At 41.1% G+C, this 21,722-nt stretch overlaps 2 protein-coding genes across 4 annotated transcripts; one reads left to right on the top strand and one right to left on the bottom strand.

Moving 5' to 3' along the window:
- Nucleotides 1–377: 377 nt before the first annotated feature.
- gabpa (GA binding protein transcription factor subunit alpha) lies at nucleotides 378–10,085 on the bottom strand. Of its 2 annotated transcripts, none has more exons than XM_080456596.1 (10): nucleotides 9,133–10,085; nucleotides 7,329–7,431; nucleotides 7,070–7,214; nucleotides 6,572–6,656; nucleotides 6,205–6,429; nucleotides 5,789–5,983; nucleotides 5,631–5,681; nucleotides 5,144–5,269; nucleotides 1,408–1,600; nucleotides 378–1,136 (listed from the first exon to the last, which is right to left on the bottom strand). In XM_080456596.1, the coding sequence occupies exons 2-10, from the start codon at nucleotides 7,403–7,405 to the stop codon at nucleotides 914–916; spliced, it is 1,320 nt and encodes a 439-aa protein (XP_080312722.1). In that variant the 5' UTR covers nucleotides 7,406–7,431; nucleotides 9,133–10,085; the 3' UTR covers nucleotides 378–913. The 2 variants fall into 2 exon arrangements, with proteins under 2 accessions (XP_080312722.1, XP_080312721.1); XM_080456595.1 differs by having other exon boundaries at nucleotides 9,173–10,084.
- Nucleotides 10,086–11,035: 950 nt separating this feature from the next.
- Nucleotides 11,036–20,339, top strand: LOC308073641 (splicing factor U2AF 35 kDa subunit-like). Of its 2 annotated transcripts, none has more exons than XM_080412664.1 (8): nucleotides 11,036–11,111; nucleotides 12,134–12,221; nucleotides 15,655–15,721; nucleotides 17,029–17,078; nucleotides 19,002–19,100; nucleotides 19,216–19,349; nucleotides 19,712–19,804; nucleotides 19,895–20,339. In XM_080412664.1, exons 1-8 carry the CDS (start codon nucleotides 11,068–11,070, stop codon nucleotides 20,097–20,099), a joined length of 780 nt encoding a protein of 259 aa, XP_080268790.1. In that variant the 5' UTR covers nucleotides 11,036–11,067; the 3' UTR covers nucleotides 20,100–20,339. The 2 variants fall into 2 exon arrangements, with proteins under 2 accessions (XP_080268790.1, XP_080268789.1); XM_080412663.1 differs by having other exon boundaries at nucleotides 19,892–20,339.
- The last annotated feature ends 1,383 nt before the right edge of the window (nucleotides 20,340–21,722 follow it).

Genomic DNA, 21,722 nt, shown 5'->3' with positions numbered 1-21,722 from the left:
TCTGTCACCCGTTATAGCGCGACCAGGAGGCAGATTTTTGCTTAACATTTTTTTTATATTACTCCTACAGATTTTGTCCAAACATCGCGCAAATCGGTCACATTATCGCTATAGACATGTGATCAATACAGATCTGTCCCGATTTTTTCATATTCCATCCTCATTGGGGAATTCCGAACATTGCTGGCCCACACTAACCTACCTGACCTGGCGGAGACCTGTGCTCCGAGGAGCACCTTTTCCAGTTTACCTTTGTTTCTATTAGTGGGGATTTATGAGGTTGTGTCCTCTTAGTTTAAAGTCCTGAATGTGTGCACCTCTTAAAAGTAAGCTACTGAAGTTACTAAAGTTGAATGAATAGAATCCTAGACATTAAGAAAAATGCTTTCCACTTTATTCCCCCTGGTGGACAAAAAGGGTCCACAATATAGGGAAAAGACACTAAATAAAAATACAAAAACAGATCCTCTATGAATGGAAAATATGAAAATACACTTGCCCATGTGGCTATCAAAAACACGGAGTACCGGTATATACAATGGAAACAAAGCTAAGCTACAGACGAGGAACATATGATGCAGAGCTCAAAGTTGGGTTGTCGATCACATTCAAACATCCAGACACACGTACAATAGTGAGGTTTTGCATCTCAAACATCTCACGTCACATGCATTCTCTCTCCTGAACAAAATTCTCTCCTTGGTTAGAAATTAAAAAAAAGAAAGAATAAAAGAACAGAAAAGCAACTTATAGGCGCTCTCCGCTTGCCTCAGGCCCACTCTTCTAAGTTGTCAATCCACTCTTCTCAAGGATCAAAGATCCTTGCCTTACAGGAACGAGTCGACCAATTTTTAATGAGTGGGTGACGGCAACCTATGCCAGAGCAGTCAAAGAGCGCTGTGCCCTGCTTCCTTCAACTGTCCTTGTCCATTGCAGTGGTGGACAGCGTCACTGTAGTGATAGGCTGACCGAGCCCATGCAGTTGCATCCGAGCCAGCTTCTTCTGTTCACACTCTGTCACCAATGTGTTGAGCTCTGCAGCACTGTAGCCAATCAGAGTCCTCAGGTCACACACAAACTTGTACACAAAGCGCTTGCCTTGTACCTTGCTGATCATGTCTCCATCATAGTAATACCTAGGCAAGAATATAAAATAACAATTACCACACGTACGAAGCATGTTAAATTGCAACAAATACTCTTGTATGGAGAGTCTCCATTTATCATACTTTTTATTAAATAGAAAATGGTTTTATACAGTATATCAAAACAAATGCATGGATGTGAGAACTGGTAGTATATTGATAATACAGAAAAAGATTATTTGAGAAAACAAATTGTTTTACTCACACGCCAATTTGTTAACAAAGAGAACAATAGAGACGCAAAAATAATAATTACACAAACCTGAGGGCTCTGCTGAGTTTCTCGTAATTCATGGTGGGCTTGTTCTTACGCTGGCCCCATTTCTGAGCCACAAGTTCAGGCTGGTTGAGTTTGAACTCCCCTTCCTCGCCCACCCAGGAGATGCAGTCTCTTGCATCCTTGTCCGTCAGCAGCTCCAGCAGAAACTGCCATAGCTGGATTTGACCGTTGTTACCTAGTAACGGTGAAAGATATTTAGTATTTATATGAGAAATATCTACTGGCATTTCATCCCTAGAGTGGCATCACTTTGCTGAAACATTTGCATTATTTAGCATACTGTACAACGTGGGTTTTTACAAACTGTGAGCCTGTGAACTGTGAGTTATTGTAGTCCCCGTCTCAGGCTAAATCATACCTTTTAAATAGCATATTTTGAAGTATAGTTTTATAGTGTTATTTTTTCTTGGGGGTTGGGGGTTTCTCTTTTTCCAAAATGTGCATGTTTGGAGTGAGTTTGGAGTGAGTTTGGAGTGAGTTTGGAGAATGGGACAAATTAACAGATAATCAATGATCACTCATTTCTACTTTTTCCTCCCTCATTTCTACTTTTTCCTCCTCTCTATCAGCTGCTAAAGCTGCTTTTTTCTGCACTAAAATTCAGGCCTCTGCTTCCAACCCTAAAAAACTCTTTGAAACTTTCTCCTCTCTCCTTCAACCACCACCCCCTCCTCCCTCCTCGTCCCTCCTCCCCGACGATTTCGCCAACTTCTTTGACAAGAAGGTGAACGATATCCGATCCTCCTTCCCTCCTCCCCCGGCTGGTGCCCTGCGCACTACCCACACCCGTCTGCCTGCCACCCCCCCCTCTCTACCCTCATCTACTCCTCTCCCCCCCCCCCCATCCCCTCTCTATCCCACTTCTCTCCCCTCTCCCCTAACGAGGTCCTTCTCCTTATTACCTTTAGTCGCCCCACATCATGCTCTCTGGACCCGGTCCCATCCACTCTGTTGCAGTCTATTGCACCTGAACTTCTTCCCTTCTTAACCCACCTTATTAACACCTCTCTGACATCTGGCTACTTTCCCTCTACTTTCAAGACTGCCAGAGTCACCCCCCTCCTGAAGAAACCGACACTTGACCCCTCTGAGATCAAGAACTACAGACCGGTTTCCCTTCTATCCTTCCTATCTAAAACTCTCGAACGTGCTGTCTTTAAACAACTGTCCTCCTATCTCCACCAGAACAACCTCCTGGACTCCAACCAGTCTGGGTTCAAAGTGGGTCACTCGACAGAGACTGCCCTCCTGGCAGTGACGGAGTCGCTCCATGCCGCTAGAGCGAACTCTCTCTCCTCCGTTCTGATACTCCTGGACCTGTCTGCAGCGTTCGACACGGTGAACCATCAGATCCTCCTCTCCACCCTCGAGGGGATGGGTGTCTCAGGCTCTGCACTCTCCCTGTTTGCATCCTACCTGACGGGTCGCTCCTACCAGGTGATGCTGAGAGGGTCTGTGTCAGAACCACACAGGCTCACAACTGGGGTTCCCCAAGGCTCGGTTCTGGGTCCTCTTCTTTTCTCTCTCTACACTACATCTCTGGGTGCTGTCATCCACTCCCATGGCTTTTCCTACCACTGCTATGCCGATGACACCCAGCTAATCCTCTCATTCCCCCCCTCTGATACCCAGGTGGAGACACGCATTGCTGCTTGTCTGGCTGACATCTCGGAGTGGATGTCGACAAACCACCTGAAGCTCAACCTGGACAAGACCGAGCTGATGTTCCTCCCGGGGAAGGGCTGTCAGCACCGAGACATGGCCATCACCATTGATAATGCTGTGGTGACCTCAACTCGGACTGCGAAGAATCTGGGTGTGACCCTGGACGATCAACTGACGTTCTCGGCAAACATCGCATCAGTGACGAGGTCCTGCAGATTCCTGCTCTACAACATCAGGAGGATTCGCCCCTTCCTCACGGAGAAGGCAGCCCAGGTGCTCATCCAGGCTCTCGTCATCTCCCGCCTGGACTACTGCAACTCCCTCCTTGCTGGTGCTCCGGTATCTGCCATCAAACCTCTGGAGCTTGTTCAGAAAGCTGCGGCTCGTCTGGTGTTCAACCGCCCCAAGTTCTCCCACACAACCATCCTTCTCCGCTCTCTACACTGGCTCCCCGTAGCGGCTCGCATCCAGTTCAAAACCCTGGTGCTAGCCTATAGGGCAGTGAAAGGAACAGCTCCTTCCTACCTCCGGGCTATGGTCGATGCCTACACCCCTGCCCGACCACTTCGGTCTGCCACCTCGGGGCGACTGATTGCCTCGTCACTCAAGGGTCCTTCTGGCCGATCCACACGGTCACGACTCTTTTCTGTTCTGGCCCCACAGTGGTGGAATGAACTTCCCACTGATGTTAGGACAGCAGAGTCACTGCCCATATTTCGCCGCAGGCTGAAAACTCACCTCTTCAGGAAACACTACCCTTCCTCTCTGCCTGACCTACTTGTTGTTAACTAGTTGTACGAACGCTTGTTTTCTATTGCTGTATTGTTTATTGGATTATTGGATTGTTTATTGGATCTTGTTTAGTCGATACACTTATTTGTTTTAGCTCATGCTCATTTGATTTAGCTATTTTGTCTCATCTGTTTAAGGAAATAGGTAGCTGATATATTGCACTTTTACCTTAGCGCTAGGTATACTCTTGGTTGCTTGTTTTTGCAGAAAATGCACTAAAGACTTCTGGTGATTAGTAGTTTTCGTTCCCTACCTATGTTGAATGCACTTATTGTAAGTCGCTTTGGATAAAAGCGTCTGCTAAATGACTGACTGTAATGTAATCACATTTCCAGATTCCCTGTGGCAACAGCAGTTTGTCGTAGCATGCTAAAATAGGCATAAGAACCAGTCAAATTAAATATCCCACTATTGCCTACGACAGTACGAACACACAGAGGCAGCTACATACACACAATTGCACATAACACCCCTAACTCACTATTTAAGGCCAGACCACATCAATGCAACTAGTCGCAACAAAACAGCTTTAAGGCCAGTCCACACCAATGCAACTCCTTGCAACTGCAACTCCTTGCATGTTGCAAGGAGTTGCATTGGTGTGGACTGGCCTTTATCATATCACGCTAAATGGCACTTTGCATAATAAAGGACCACTTCACCCGTTTTCAACCTATCTTTATATAGTTGCTTCAATATAGTTGGTTCAAAATTAGGCGGGGGAAACAAGAACCGGACCGGTTCAACCCAGGTGTAAAAGTGGCCTCTGTGTCTCAGAAGAGGGCTGTGGACAGTTCAGAAACCTGCCTACCAGTGATGTCATCAGTGGCCATTTCAAACAAGATTTAAAATGTGTATTTCTTATTAATGCAAAAACAACGGCTTCTATTATAGCATGGCAACTTTCCAGGAATAGAAAGCATGCAGTTTCTATTAGCTTGGATTCCCAATCGATGATGTCACTGGTGGGGGGTGAACTGTCCACAACCCTCCTCTGAGTCGCAGACCAAGTACAACAAAATGGTACCATATTATAATTAGCATTAGTGAGTACCAATTATATGACCATAGGTTGAAAATGGGTGAAGTGGTCCTGTAAGACTGCACACACAAACATATGCACACATAAACAGAGACTTATACACACATACCACGCAAACGTTTGATCTTTCTGCCAGAATGACCTACACACACACACACACACAGACAGACAGACAGACACACTGTATACAGTGTAAGTGGTCTTGTGTACTATGTGTACCTGTGCGGTTGCCAGGTGAGCTGCGCTCCTCACCACCTGAGATACGGGGAGTTCTGGGGGCACGGTTCTGCTTCATAACCTTTATGGAAGTAGGTGTACTCATTGGGGCTGGGATTATCTGCACAGCTGGAGCCACATACAGAACAAATGCAGATGTATAGTATTTTCACATTCAAAACAAGTTGTACATTTCTGGATCAGAATTCTTTCAATAATTTCCAATCAGAGGAAATATTCAACAGCAATGTCTTTATCTTCATAACACAAGTTTGACTAGTCTGTCAGACTATAAATAGCTAGGTCAAAATTATGAATTTTTAAGCTTTAATCTTGCTCCTTTTCACATTCAGAAACAGACCAAAATAAATAAATTATAAGAGTCAGAAAATAAAAAATACCCACAAATGTGGATATAAAGGGATACCATGAATCATATCATATCAACTAATTCCACTTTTAAGCAGGGACATCTTGGGAAGGGCCTTACGTTGATCAATGGTGACAGTGCCATCCTGCTGGTCCTGGCTGGCCAACACATCTGAAATGAAGACAAAAAGATTAGGTAAAAGTCCATCAAATTCATGTTGACCAAGTTCACCACGGTTTCTTGAGGCCCATTTAAAAACCCAAACCCTTCTGACTTACATTTGCGTAGCAGTTCAAGGTGACTCCAGAGTATCTCTCCATTGGGTACTTTTTGAAGGAATTCTTCCTGGCTGAATGAACAGAGGTCTCGGCCGGGGATGTGAATGCCCCCTACCTCCATCTCGTCAATATTGAACTCCTTCATGACCCACACAGCCCAGTGGATCACCTGGTCAGCTGACCACAGAACTGGGTCTGAAGAATGGATAAAAACACAAATTCACACGTGAATACAAAACATTCAGAGCAGATCTTTATCTCTCACTATGGTACATTTCTCACTGTATACACACAGTAAAAATCCTCAGCGTTCGTTTAACCCTGAGCGTATAAATGTTAGTACACTCTCAGAGTTTCAAATGGATAAATGAACACAGAGGATTTTACTGTGCAATATTCTTGAAAGGATTCCTTACCATATGGTATTCCCAGGCGGACCTGCTCTTTGCGGTAGCCTTCTAGGGCTGCAGCCCAGCGTGTGACCTGCTCCGAAGTGTCGTCTGTGAGGGCAGAGCGCTCCACCGCAATGAGCTGTCCGTCCTCCATCAAAGTCCCATCCTCCCCCGCCGCATCTGGATCGATCACCACCTCCACCGTCTCCACTGGCTTCACGATTTCCAGGATGTTCAACTTCTCCTCACCTGGGCAAGAGGAGAAGAATACAAGAGTCGTTTTACACGTTGGGAAAAAAATCCAATCTGAGGTTACAGGGCAAGCTTGCATGTTTCCTCGTATCATTATTAATAAGAAAGAATATATTATGGTACTTAAGCAAATCTATACCTGGTTTGGTTATGATTTGCAGGCTGAGTTGCACGGTGCCATCAGTCTTCACTCCCTGATCAAAGAGGCTGTGATCGGGATGCAACTAGAAAAAAGAGAGGAAGAGGTGAAAAGAATGAATGGATCTGAATTTCAATCTCAAGTTCATTGTCACTTCAATCACTCCAAGAACTTGCATGAAGTTTTACTGATCTGACAAATCCATGAAAATATAAATAGTTTAAGGCTAGCAATTTAATAACCATCATCACATTTAACTTGTCATGCAATTCTTCAAAACACTGCCAAGCGTAACAATTCTTTCCTACAACTGCAATTTTATGGCAATACAATGCCAATGAAATAGATTACTAGAAGGAACAGTCACAATATTTTCACATTTTTCCTTTCAAATCGTCCATTACACAATAACATACAAGAAAAACTATGAAAATAAAATCACTTTACAACTTTAGATGTAACACCAACGGAAAACTGTCATCTGGCATTTATCGCTACCTGAATGTCTTGTAGGCAGATCTCGTATGCATCCAGTGACACCTGTATACGAGGCTCTAGGAGCTTCTTCAAGTTGCCGATTGGCTCATTGATGTCAATATCTTGCTGGATCAAATCTGAAGCAGTGATGGTATGTTCTTCAACACTACGTGGGAAATAATAGAAGGAATGCATGAATTTAGAGGGGAAAAGGTTGACTTGAAAAAATAGGAATCCTGCATGGACTGTTATGTGCATGTTCTAATGTCATAATGCTCACCCTTCCTCCAGGCACTCCTGTTTGTCCTGGCCATCAATCTCAATCTCTATCATTTCTTCAGTCTCGCTTTTAGACATTTTCTTTTAGACGCCCAAGAGGCAAGCTGTTGTAGAAAGGTGAGAATGTTAAATATTTAATTATCATAGAGACACAATTATCATAAGGGACAAAACTGAACCCAAAACAGCAAAGATTGAACCAAGTAAACATTTAACCCATTTAAACCGGGAAAGCATCAGTGTCATTTTATATTTTAGCTAAAAAGCTTTTTTTTAAATTCTATTCAAAAATAGCAGATGTACAAGCAGAGCTTGTAGATCTGCTATTTTTGAAAAATCGTGAACATTTGTGCAAATATTATGTATATATATATATATAAAGCAAACATTTTTAACTCAAATCTTTGCTTCTGGGGGTCCCTGGAACAAAATATTTTGAGATCGGGGTCCGCTGCCAAATACATATAATTATGGGGGTCCTTGACATGAAAGGGTTTTGAGCACGACTGATATAGCAACATAGGGTTTTCAGAAAACTGTTAGGATGGGTTAAACACATGAAAGGCACTTGAAATAAAAACAAACATACTCTGCCTTCTATCAATTCCACCACTACACAGGGTCAACTTTGTTAGTTAGGAAACGCTCATTTTGTGGCAATGCAATAAATCTACTATCTGCATTACTTTAGGTGGCCTGTATAATGACTATACAGAGTACAGTGTAGTCTACTGAGAATGAGATAAGAGAATTCCGGCCTGGAATGCATTTGACAGATCTCAAAGATGCTGTGAATTACAGGAAACTAACTTAAATGCAAAAACCGTTCGAAATTAAATATTTTTTCAAATTGATACGCAAATAATAAAATAAAAAAATATTACGCTCGTAATACTACTCTAATTAAGAGCATAATAATAGTTTTAATAAAAAACATAATCGGCATATAAATTATATATATATATATATATTACAATGATCAAAACTACTGTACTGTGGGTTGCAAAACAAAAGCAATCGTGAGTAGTTCGGATTGCTTTATGTAAGATGTATGTACATGTATGTACAATGTAGTACAAAGCAGTTTGAAATGGAAGGGCCGCTTCAGCCTCGACTCATCATTGGCCGTCTGGGACAGTTAACAGTGTGCTTCAAGTGCTAACGTTAGCCAACTCGAGGGCGAGGCTTCACTCCCGTCTAAAGGCCAAATGCTAGGCCATTAATGTACAAAAACTATAAACACAGGAGTCTTAACAACCTCCACGTCGTTAGAAATATAGAGATATGTTGCTATAATAGTTGGACACATTACACGTGTCGCCTGGTTGTGTCTGGTCCTCCAACCACGCCGAGACACGGAGCTCCACTTTCGAAGGAGCCGAGACAACACGCCCGTCGCCCGCATGACCGGCCGTCGCTCCCCGGTGTAACAAAACAACACTTAAATCATCGTTCAAACACATCGCGCCGTATATTACTGTAGATTCGAATAAAAAACACGGGCCAACTTTGAATGTAGAAAAACTTTTTTGAAACGGAAATGGAATAAACGGAAACAAAACAGCATAGGGCAAATGGAAAGGAGCCGGAAATCCTGGCTAGGTTTACAGCGTTATTAAGACTTCCGAGAGCGGGCGCGACGAAATGCACCAGGCACGTTGTTTCGCTGTATAAAATGCAGTGCTCATGGCTGTGGGTTCGTTTTGGTAACAATACAACAACATCCAAAATCGTCATGAATCGTAACTGCACCGAGAAGAAGGATTAAGAAACATTTTGTCGCATTTGGAAGCCCGTGGTACGACCTGTTGTTGTTGTCCAGGGACGCGGCGGGCAGCAGCTTACCTCTTCCCCACTGGAGCCGAGATCTCGTAACAACTAGGACAACTTCTTTAATGTTAGCAAGTTATCAAACTACGTAGATTAGCTCGGATATCCAGTTGAACCCCAAAGACGGACGTTTTTTTCCCCCCCGGATCCCTGTCTGTAGCAGGCAGTCAGCGCTAGCTTTAGCCTCGTTTGTGGCTAATGTTGTTCAGTAGGCGGCCTCTTCCAGCAGATTGTGGGTTGGCTGGATGAGATCTGTACAGCAGAGCGGGAAGAGTGCGTCTCTGAACCTGGATAGAAACCTACTACACACTCCCCTGAATATATGTACTACAGTTGAATTACTGAGTCTTTGGACACTGTCAAGGTTATCATAGCTTCTCAGATGATATTGCCCCCAAATGGTCTTATCATATATTCCAGTGTTAGGAAAACAAACAGCCCTAGTAGTTAGTGAGCCAGGCCAGTCCAACGTATTCATGTAAGTTTTGGTCATCACACGGAGGAGGGGGAGGAGACTGAACCAGACAGAATTATGTGGAAAATGCTGTCAAATTGTATTTTTTTTTCCTCTGTAGTACTGAAACTTAGACATGTTTTTTTTTAATGATCTTTTGTTTGTTGGTTAATTGTTGGAAATAAATAAATACAAACTTTTAGAAACAAACATGTCAGATTTGGTGGCCCTTTGTTTTTCATTTAACGTTATTGTGTACAAATGCGGTTGCTTTGCTAAATAGATTTGCCTTTATAGATAGTATGGACTGTTGACAGGCTTTGTTTTGAATGTTTTACTATTCAGCTTGCAGAGTGGGAGCCGGGGCCCTTGGAGCCCCCCCTTTTGAATACAAAATTCAGAAGCTATGAACAGATCAACAGCGACACACCCAGTCAATTCAGTTTTCCTGTAATCCCTCAATTCACATAGTACACAAGTTCAAGTACACAGTTATCTCTCTGTGTGTGTGTTTGTGTGACACACACACTCACACTCTATGACTGTTTTAATTCTATAAATCCCCCGATTACATATAGTAGCCTACATAGCACATATAGTGTTTTATATTTGTTGACTATATTGCATTTTGGTGTTATTTTTATACTATGTTGATGAATGGACCACAATGGAAACAAGTCCTCAGGACTTTTTTGGTGTAATCCTTTTAGACCAAGTATTTGACTGTACTCGTGCTGTTTACATTTCTGTTTAAGAAAGTATTCAATCAATCAACATTCACACAGCATAACACGTTAGAGGACTACTTGTTCTAGCTGCCTCCGAGCTGTTTTGTACCGTTTTTAAATAAAAAGTATTCAAAACACAAATACTTGATATAGCATACTTTATTTACAGCTTAATATTGATGTAAAACATTTTTGAATCCTTGTTCCTACTTCACCATGCGTAAACAATTGCTCTTACTTTGAAAATATCAAGCCGGAAGCGACCATTGTAGCCAGTGTTGCCATGTCTGCTTATTATAAGCGATTTTGGGCTTGTTTTTCTGGTAAGTTGCTTGTAAATATTGGTTGTTGCGGGTTTTTGGGCTAATTTCTAAAGTGTTAGTTGCTTATTTAGGCTTGCTTCCAAATGTTTTAATTATTTTTTAAACCAGTGGCTCTCAAATATTTTCATGAAAATGTTTTGTGCCAGGGAGCATTTGTGTTGTTAGAATGTTTCTTTTTTTTTTAATATATTTTTTTGTATTTATTACAAGAGTTTTTGAAAATAGCTGATCTACAAGCTCACAACACGTCGCATGAGCTTGTAGATCGGCTATTTTCAAATATCCGACGCAAAGGTTTAAAGTGCTCATGTGACCTACTGCTTCTTTTGGGCTTGTTTTCCGGTTGCTTATTTATCTCACAAAATCTGGCAACACTGCGAAGCGCCTATTGTAGCTCCATCCAAGATGGCAGAATACTTGGCGTCCATCTTCGGCACTGAAAAAGATAAGTGAGTAATTTGAGTTATAACTTTACTATTGTATGCTTTTCTTCAGCCGTTGGTACTTTTCCCTCCCTCTTGGTCGTATCATGTATAATAATAATGCAAGAACTGGTTGGTTGGATTAAAGTTAAGACTAGCGTTCAGGCATTAGCTGATGCTACCACTCGCTAATGCTAACGTAACGTAACTAACATCTTAATTAATGTGTTTACTTTCATTGCTATTATTTCTTCATAACTGTGTTAAAAAGTCAAGTTAAGAGGCTTAAGTATAGTTGGTACAATTTGCGTGGGTGAAATTACCACGATCAAGCATAATGCTGGGAATTAGCAGGCACGTTTTTCTTGGGGGAACAATCGAATGAATGAAGACAACCAGCAACTAACCGCCGCAATGTGCGACCCTCAAGTTGAGTTGGGTCAGGGTGTCGTGAGCTTTTGCCCGTCATAAAGACAGTGGTGGAAAAAGTACTCGCATTTTTTACTTAAGTAAACGTATCTATACTGCAATATGGAAATACTCTGTTACAAGTAAAAGTCTGGAATTCAAAATGTACTTGAGTAAAAGTACTTAAGTATTGACATCAACATGTACTTGAAGTATCAAAAGTAAAAGTACTCATTATGCAGAATGTCCTATTTCAAGTTCTCAAATGTATACATGTTTTTGAAAATAGCAGATCTATTGTGAGCTTGTAGATCGGCTATTTTCAAATGGATTATAGGGCTGAAGTGGGTACTGAATGTTTTGTAGTAATAATAAAAATCTACAAAGTAACTAGTAATTAAAGTTTTCAAATAAATTAAAAGGATGTTGTGGAGTAAAAGTATTGGAAAGTAAAGTACAAATACCTCAATTGTACTTAAGTACAGTACTAGTAAATGTACTTAGTTACTTTGCCACCGGATAAAGACCTTGAAATAAAATGGAATCTGTTATACATTTAGACAATCATATATTACCCGAAGAACATTAATTACTGTACTACCCCCCCTCATTTCACCATTGTCTTGTTGTTTTTTTTAAAGGGTGAACTGCTCCTTTTATTTTAAAATTGGTGCCTGTCGACATGGCGACCGCTGCTCGAGATTGCACAACAAGCCCACGTTCAGCCAGGTAAGTTGAGGCTACTAGTGCTGAAATATATTGTAACCCAAGAATGTAATATAGCCATACCTGTATGGAGGTAGGTGTCATATCAAGGCTTTCCATTATGTTTTTGCTCAACACTATTTAGTACTTTGTGTGAATTATTCTGCTTTATAAAATGTTATGAGCAGGTTATCTTTAAATACTGTTTTAATGATTTATATTCTCCATAATGCATTTCTCTATCTTTTAACAGTTGAATTCTTTTGGCATAAATCACACTGACTTTTATGTTATACATTTTCATGTGAATGGACTTTTGTAATGATGCTGCCTAAATCTAACTTTTAATTTAAGGACAATGCTCAGCTTCATGTGGGGATGGTTCACCATCACCTTGGAAGTCTTAATATATAACACTTTTTTTCCAGGTCTCGAAGTTGCTAATTGTAATGACTTTCAATGTGATAATCAAGAAGTTGCTAATGTAAGAGATGCTTACACCTTGCTGATGTAATTAAGTGCAATGATTATAATGCATCAAAGATACTAATTTGTTGATGGCATTTCTTGGCTAAGCTTTGCAACTGTTGTACAAGTACTGTAAGAGCTGTCAGATATACTACATTGTTACTGTAGTATGTAAAGATAATTTTGATTGTTGATGTTTTCCACTACTTGAGTATTCTGGGGTCTAGCCTAATCGATAGTAGAGCCTGACCAATAATGGGTTTTTGTGGCCAATACCAATTTTGGTTGTAAAAACAATTACTTCGATATATCCGATATTCACATGCTCACTTTTAGCATGGATCCCTCAATTTCGGTTGTGACAAAGGTATGCAGCTTGAGCTATGTAGCTAGCTAATACAGAGTTTTGACTGACATAAAACTATGTCAAGCACTTTTTACTGGGTTAGACACATGTGCGCTTAATGTCTGCCATCCATAAGCCAATATTGGCCAACTGTTTATCGGTCTGGCTCTAATCGATAGTACTTACAGTTTCACTTTTAAGGGTTACATGTGTGTGTGTGTAACACACACACACACACTTTTAAAATGGATGTTTCCTTTGTATTTTCCAAGTTGTCTGCAGGTCATGGGTGTTTGTAATCATTCAGATAACCAAATGTTGGGATAATCTTTGCTAGATATTTTCGTATTTTGTCTTTGAGTGTGTGCAAACCAGGAATGAGCCTCCTGCTCCTTAACTTTTATTCAGGCATAAGACATAATCGTCCCAGAAGAGGAATGAACTACAAATACTGAAGCCCCAAAACCTGTTTCCACCAGTCAAGTTCTGGCAACCTCCCAAAAAGAATTTGGTGTCCTTTTCTTCTTTCAAAGTTTTAAGTCCAGGCATTTTCCGCCCCAACTTACTACCAGCTTCTAGGTCCAAGAAGTACCCCCATCCTCTTCCTAAGGTCGTATGGGTCAGAGACCGCCCTCCTCCACTCCCCATCACTACCAGGTTCCTCTAGGTCCTGGATTTTGTTTATGATAAACTTTAATCCTCAAAGTCTGCATTTGTAGTTTTGGGGGAGGATAATACATTTATTTTTTATAAATATATATCTTTATTTTTCCCTCTGCAGACCATCTTGATACAAAACATCTACCGTAACCCCCAAAACAGTGAACAGACGGCCGACGGCTCCCACTGTAAGTGCCTCTGCTCCAGTCCTCTCTCAGCCCTCCAGGTTTTCATTCTAGCTGAATCCCGCTTCTTTCACTTTTTTTAAGTTCTGCGTCTAATAGCAGATGCAGTGCTCTGGAGGGTTGGTCTCAGTACTGGTAGCAGGGGGTGCTAAAAGCGGGAAATATTTATACTAGTGATTGATCGCAGCCTCGCAGAAAAAAAACCTTAATGCAAAGTAAAAAAAAATGCTCGATCCCCCCCCCCCCCAAAAAAACAAAAACAAATGTTAGGGTGTGGTGCTCCTCAATATGCCTCTCAAAACAAAAACATATATGTAATTGTGTGTATATCTTTCAAATCAAAATAACCTGAGAACAGATTACATTTCTCCCACTGTCCATTGACCCTTAAATATGTTGAAAACAAATTTGAGAAAAACTTGAATTCCTTGAGTTCTCGGGTTCTGTGTGTTGACATTATAGACTCCTTATTACGCCCCGGGCTACATCAGACGGGCCTATGCGCGTCCATGTGTGGAATTTACTCGGTGCGTACAATGCTTCTGGAAGGCTCCAATTGATGTCAATCGCACCAGCTAAACACCGTTTGCAAGTGACAGTGATATGAGCACTGACAGTTGGCTACGTTGACATTTTCAAGTGGATTTTTTTTATATCCTGTGTCCTGGGGAGGATTTTTGTATCGTTCCGAAATTTCTAATTGCATGCATTAAAAATTAGTGACTATACGTGGGCAAAGCTTGATAAATTATTTTCCAAATCCTGTGTAGGCACTAGGCAGACATGCCAAGTTTGCCAACACATTTCACTGTTCTAACAAGCACCTCAGACAAAGGTGCTGAAGTTTTAAATATGGAATTTTGTGTACTTTAGCAACATGCAAAAGAACAACATAAAACAGCTCGTCTGTTGACTCCATGTTTCTTTTGCAGTGCTGTTGCTGGTCAGACTGTAAACACAGGAAGAACCAGATAGAGCGGTCAATAAAATTATCGAAAAGGGTCACGACCGAAAGCCTCAGTGTCTGGTTTTGAAACGAGCTTGCCCCAGAGGTTAAATTATTTTTTTACGGATGGATTCCTAGATTGCATAGATGCTCTCCTAGCATCTGTTATAGACTTATTACCGTACATATATCATAATTTGGAAAATTAGTAGACTAAGTTGTGTAAATAGTAAGTACCCCTCTGATTATAACATTTTTGCCTCTTGTTTTTGTTCCGTGTCCCTACAAAACCATATAATAATGGGTAATCTTGTGTTGTCATGTTGAAAATCTCAGAGTGGATGCTAATAACTTTGACATAACATTACATACAGTACATTTTATATTAACATTTTTAGATTTTTTTTATTTTGTTAATGAAATGCTAAAATAAATTGTGTCCGGGTAGCTCAGTCGGACCCCAAGGTCCTAGATTTGATCCCGGGCACCGCCAACTCGGTGTATTAGTACTAAGGCTTGGGTGACTTAGCCGTGTGTTAAGTACTGAGCTGATGGTAGATGTAACTTGCTCTCCACCTCAGCAATCCATCTCCCAGACTGACTGACTGAGAGGGAAAAAAATGTTTGGTCTCATTTTACATTCTGAGATTTTCACTTGTGCTTTCTGATTTTTGCAATTGCAGCAGCCTGGACCAGTGGAGTGGATGATGATGATTATGTATTTTTTTAATTCTATGTAATCCTTTTCTGGGGCTTTTTGGAGACTATTTTTGAGTCTGTTACAAATTAGCCTGTTTATGTAAAATCTTCTGCATAAAACCAAATCTCACTAATGTACATTTTGTATTTCAGACAATTGCCCTCTTGAACATTTACCGTAATCCTCAAAACAGTGCCCAGTCTGCTGACGGTTTGAACTGTAAGTTGTGTACCCCTTAACAGTGACCTGTGGGTCTCAAAAACACACACTCTTTTCATGCACCCACCTTTCTCTTTATCTGACATCATCCCAAAAATATGAAATGGTAATTCTGGGTTTGTAGACTGCCATAGCATATTTCAGTTAGTGTAAATGTATAAGCTACCCCACCTAATGTTTAATCGTTTGTTTCTGTGAATCTAAAAATCTACTTCTTGAAATACATATGCTTCCCTATGATGACAATTACCTTCTGGAGATCTGAATGCAAAAATAGAACACAAGTTCATAGGATAACCTTCCAATACTTACACCCTAGAATGATTTTGTGATGCTGAATTTAATCCTACTGTACACCCACCCACAGGGGTAACTGTAATGTTGGTCTCATATTGTGCTTGTGGGGTAATACTGTACTTCTCTTTGTTGCCTTGGAGACACTCCAGATAAACATTAGTTCCTGAAATTCTAGCACTGGGACAGAGTTAAACATTTAACAAAGCTTTCTATGGTATAAATATGAAATGTTGTCAGTGATAGAAGAAGATAGCCGCTGTCTTTTTAAATGATCACAATTTTACATTCTATATAATGTACTATATAAATAAATGTGCATCATTGGAGACCTGTCCAGAAGACAGATTTTTATTTGGTCTTTTTGGGAATACTGACATTTTAATTGCACTAGCAAGCACTGACTATTTGTTACACTTAGGGAGTCTGTTGCTGAATTAGGTGTATCCACAACTAATGGCTTCCAGCAACTACATAATACTGGAAGCGTAATGTGTCATCATCAACATAGTTTGGGGCAAATGGATGTTACTTTCTCTGTGGGTGAATGTGTTCTGTCTTCCTTCCTGTGCCTTTTGCTTTATTTTGTTTAAAGCTGCACTATGTAACTTTCCTCTTCTACCCTGAATTTGAACCCGGTTTCCTGCGTAAGTGCTGACATTTTTACCATTGAGCTAATAGAGCCCGCCTGCTTGCTCAGGGGATACATTGAATCTTGACTCAAAATGTGTCAGATCCTGTGTACAAGTTATATAATATTGTACACAATTACATTTTATTCATTAACAAAAAGTTACATAGTGCTGCTTTAAACTGCTGTTAATATTTTACTGAAGTTGAGTCTTTGACTAGTTAACTGAATGGTTTGACATCAAATTATCTCTTAAGTACTGTCAAACAAGTTTACTGCTGTCCAGAGCTGCTTTATGCAGGTTTTGTAACAATTAACCTGTGTTGAGTAACTGGCAGCCTTTAGCTATATTTAGTGTGTAATTCTCTACTATTGCCACTAGGTGCTGTCAGTGATGTGGAAATGCAGGAGCACTATGATGAGTTCTTTGAGGTGAGTGCCTGCCTAGTGCCTACTATAGAGTGCTACAGGAAGTGAGTTTGCAATGAGTTCCCCTGCCAGTTTTCCCAACGCTTTTTTGGTCTATTGCAGAGTAGTAGTCTATAATTCCATAATTAATTATTTGTTTTGTTTTCAAGAGCGGTCATAAAACGGCTGTTTTAAAGATGGATGGGAAATATCCAGTCTGCAGAGTGGTTGAAAACCCATAGCAGATAAGCAGACACTTTGACATATTTTTTTTAATGTTAGTTGGGATGCGGTCCCAGAAGCAAGTAGAAGAATTTAGCATATTTACTACTTTTATGCAATAGATCTTCAATACTGAAATATAGAATTTCTGGTGATAATACGGGAGTGTCACCATTCCTGGAGTTTGCCATAGGTTTGAGGATATAGCACTTCTAATGCTTTTATTTAATCACTGAAAAACGATAAAATTATCCATGTTAAGTGTTACAGTGCATTGTTGTCTTGCTGCAAAGGCTAGTAGTGGAATATGAAAAGAGTTGATGTGTTTATGTTGCGGGTTGGATATCCGCCCTTTAATCTACCTTTAGTCCTAACACTGATGAAATACGTAGAGATCAGCATCCCCATCGGTGGGAGGAAGCCAGCGGGGTTCACATCAGGTCCCTGCCCAGTGTAAAAGCACAGTGTGAGACGTAGCAGGGTCCTTGAGGGTATAAATCTTTGTGGAGGTCAGTGTCGGTTGGAATGCGATGAGTCACTTGTTCTTGTTAACAGTGATGGCGTAATAGTTGAGCAGTTTGGTGGTGGTTTCCATACAGCTAGCCAACTGTAGTCAGGGGGCAGAGCCTACTCTGCTGCTGCTCTTTATTTTGTTGTAGCAGTCCTGGGGACTGTGTACAAAGTCACAAAAGCCAGCATGAAGATATGAAAATTTGCAGAAAGTTAAAAACATTGAACATGACCCTTATCAGTTTGGTAACATAAACATATGACATAATGGATTTGACAGTGGAGAGCTTCCGGGCGGAGGTGGAATCCTTTCGTTGGATGAGAGATATCACACGTTTTCGTCAGTGGCGGCTATCTTGGTTTGTTTCCGTGGCAACCAATTTCCTCCATGCTTAATCAACTCAAGTTCAGTTGTGTGTCCAGAGTTGGCGTGACCTAAATGTTCAGAAAGTTTTTAAAACAATACGAGATTAACCTACTATTAACTCTTTGACTGCCGTCGACGCGTTATCGAGTCAATTGCTAGTTTGTCCACTTGGCCGTCGACGCGTTAGACGCACGTTTGTAATTATTGTTATTTTAGAGAAGGAGAGGTCTAATCTTGAATCCGAAGGGAGCAGTAAAACTGTAGCACAAACGGATACGGAAATAGTGGATATAACGTCATTCCGTTCCCGTCGACTCCATGTTTGTAGTTTTTTTTCTTTCGCCTGTATCTCTCTTCTTTTTTTTGTGTCAATTTTTCCGAGGAGACGCGCATTTCCAACGGCTTGTAGCGAAGGGGACACTAGCTCCGGGTGCAATGTTTTGCATCCGGAGCAATAGTCAGAGACTCCTGCTCCGGAAACACACAGTGAATCGATCGATAAATATGGATCTAAACTTTTATGACAACTTTAAAACTCCTAAAAACACGAAAATCGCTCGAAAATCGCTTGGCACTGGGTGAGTACATTATGAAAATACTCTGGCAGTCAAGCCGAGCCCATCAGACCAAAACAAAGTTAGTGGAAGTTAGAGTAAGAGAGTGTTATCTGAGCAGCCAGTGGCCTCGCATAGAGAGAAGTAATCTGAGACTGCCTGACATTTTATATGAACTTGACATTAGGCCAGTTATGACACTGACTGGACAAATGATTATTAACACAGATCTATCAATATACATCACTGTTGCATCTCTATTTTCCTTTCTCTCTGTATCCTCTGCTGCTCTAGGAGGTCTTCACAGAAATGGAAGAAAAATATGGAGAGGTGGAGGAAATGAACGTGTGCGATAACCTTGGAGACCACCTGGTTGGGAACGTGTATGTGAAGGTTGGTTTTGTGTATGTGTGCGTTTGACGCACATACACACACACATTTACCACTGCCATGCTTGTCTGCATTGAACACTTATATGTATAATATGCCTCTTACTTATTTTTTACAGTTCCGCCGTGAGGAGGATGCTGAGAAGGCAGTGATGGACCTAAATAACCGGTGGTTCAATGCACAAGCCGTCCATGCCGAACTGTCTCCGGTCACAGACTTCAGAGAAGCCTGTTGTCGCCAGTATGAAATGGGGTCAGTACTGCAGTGTAGAATCTCCAAAAAATCATTACTCTTGGAGTTAAGTTAACGTTGAGGATCTGGACACTGAAAAGTTCAAGTGCATAAAGTAAGATTACTTTATGCACTTGAACTTTTCAGTGTCCAGATCGAGACACATCTTTACTAGAAATCAGATTCGAATCTCATTTAAAATAACCTTTAGAATGTGATTCAAAGCTTTCACTTTTCCATTTGTTAGTTTCCAATCTGATTCCAATAGTCCAAATATTGGATTTGTCAGTCACTCTGCACATAGACTAAGATTCTTCTGCGACATTGATGTTTTCCTGCTTTTTCCTCATAGCCTTAAACTGCAATGCCCTCTTTCTCCACAGAGAGTGCACCCGTGGTGGCTTCTGTAACTTCATGCATCTGAAACCCATCTCCCGTGAACTTAGGAGAGAGCTCTATGGACGCAGGAGGAAGGGGTACATAGATTCTGATTCTGAAACCAATTATTGTGCACAAAACGTTATAAAGCTGTTTCATAACGCCTCCTTTCTTCTCCTCCTCAGAAGACATACCGGTGGTAGGTCTAGGTCTCGTTCCAGAGAGAGGCGTTCTCGCTCAAGGGACAGGCCTAGAGGCGGAGGTGGAGGTGGAGGCGGAGGTGGAGGTGGAGGCGGAGGCGGAGGTGGAGCTGGAGCTGGAGGCGGAGGCGGAGGTGGCCGTGACCGCGAGAGACGCCGCTCAAGAGACAGGGAGCGTTCAGGAAGGTTCTGAACTGGAGACGAGGCCAAAAGCCCTCCCCACACCGTCTACATCTACCCCTGTATTCAACCGCAGCCTGTTTTTATTCTGTTCTCCCAGTTCAACGCCAGCCTAATGGAAAGGTGTCATGAATGACCAAAATGTGACAAACTTGTTTTTCTTTTATTGATTTCTTTTGTGTGTTTGAAAATAACAATGTGTCATTAAATTTAAAAGATTTGTATTGAATATAACTCTTTTTCCTCACTTACACTGCATAGTTTTTGATAGTTCAGTTTAAATGATTTCTCCTTTATAATTTATTTTGTACATGGCCCTGTGCACCATGCAATAGTTGTCATTACAGTGTATGTAAAGCTGCCCTACACTTTATTACTAGCGGCTTAAACGGAAGCAAAACCTGGAAACTTGTAATCAGTTATACAAAGAAAGGTTTGGCAGATTAATTATGTATATAGCTTATCTATTTACCGCCACTCCAGAAATGGATAATGCACTCACTGTATGATCACATGTTTACAATCAATACATCATTCGGCCAGTGAGATCACTCTTGACACTGACCTCTGCTCAACAGTATGCTGATGGTAACAAAGTTGCTTATTCTTCCATGAGTATTGACACATTATTTTAGGGCCCCTACCCCTACACCAGCGCTACTTTTTAAGCACAGTATAAAAATATACATTTCCGTTCAAATATATGGGTTGCTAAAACATTTTTCAAAAACAGACAGACATACATACAGGTGCGTCAGGTACCTGTGTTACAGGTATAATGCATAGTTTTCTATGCATTTCAGGTTTTTGGGGGGGTTTGACCCCCACATTTTTCCGGCCGCGCGCCGTGCGCCGATAGGTGTCCCTTATTTCAATCTCTGGGAGTTGGCAACCCTAACCTTGCCATACCTTAGCTTTTGCTGAACTGATGCCACTGGACATACACACAAAATAAACTGGTACAGTGAAAAGAATATGATGTTAAAATGTACATTTTCTTGTGTGTTACAAAATCGAAAAATCCAAAATAGGACCGTCATTTTTATGGCGGCCCCTTGGACTTTTGGTATTTTGCTGAGTGGCCCCTGAGCCATCTTAAAGGAGGAGTTCACCCAAAAGATTACTTATTTTCTATCAATTGCACACCCTATGAAGCCTTGAATCCATGGATTATTTTTGGTTTTTGTCGCATTCCTAAGATAATAATTTGATTCCCGTCTCCTACCGGCTAATGTATCCGGTAGGAGACACAAATTAGATTATTTGTGTCTCCTACCGGAAATACACACGGTCATCAAATTATTGTCTTAGGAATGCCACAAAAACAAAAATAAATCCATGAAATCAAGGCTTCATGGGGTGTGTAATTGATAGAAAATAAGTAATTTTTTGGGTGAACTCCTCCTTTAAGTTGAGTAGCCCTGCCCTACACACTTACACATTCTTGCAGTATTTTGAGAAATGTCAGCATCGTGATTTTTGTGTCTGTGGGTGTCAGTTTTTGAAGAAGTTGAAGGAACATTGTGGCTAGGTTGACACTACTGGTTCCATGACAAATATTTGTTTGCCAGACCCTTCTGGGTTTGACTATAATGATGATTATATAGTACATAAAACTAACGCCCGCAAGCTCTCA

This window comes from Gymnoscopelus braueri, assembly GCF_963280865.1.
Source record: "Gymnoscopelus braueri genome assembly, chromosome: 18".
In the NCBI taxonomy this organism is placed as follows: domain Eukaryota; kingdom Metazoa; phylum Chordata; class Actinopteri; order Myctophiformes; family Myctophidae; genus Gymnoscopelus; species Gymnoscopelus braueri.
Note: the sequence above shows the minus strand (reverse complement) of the source record. Positions and strands in the feature narration are given on the sequence as shown.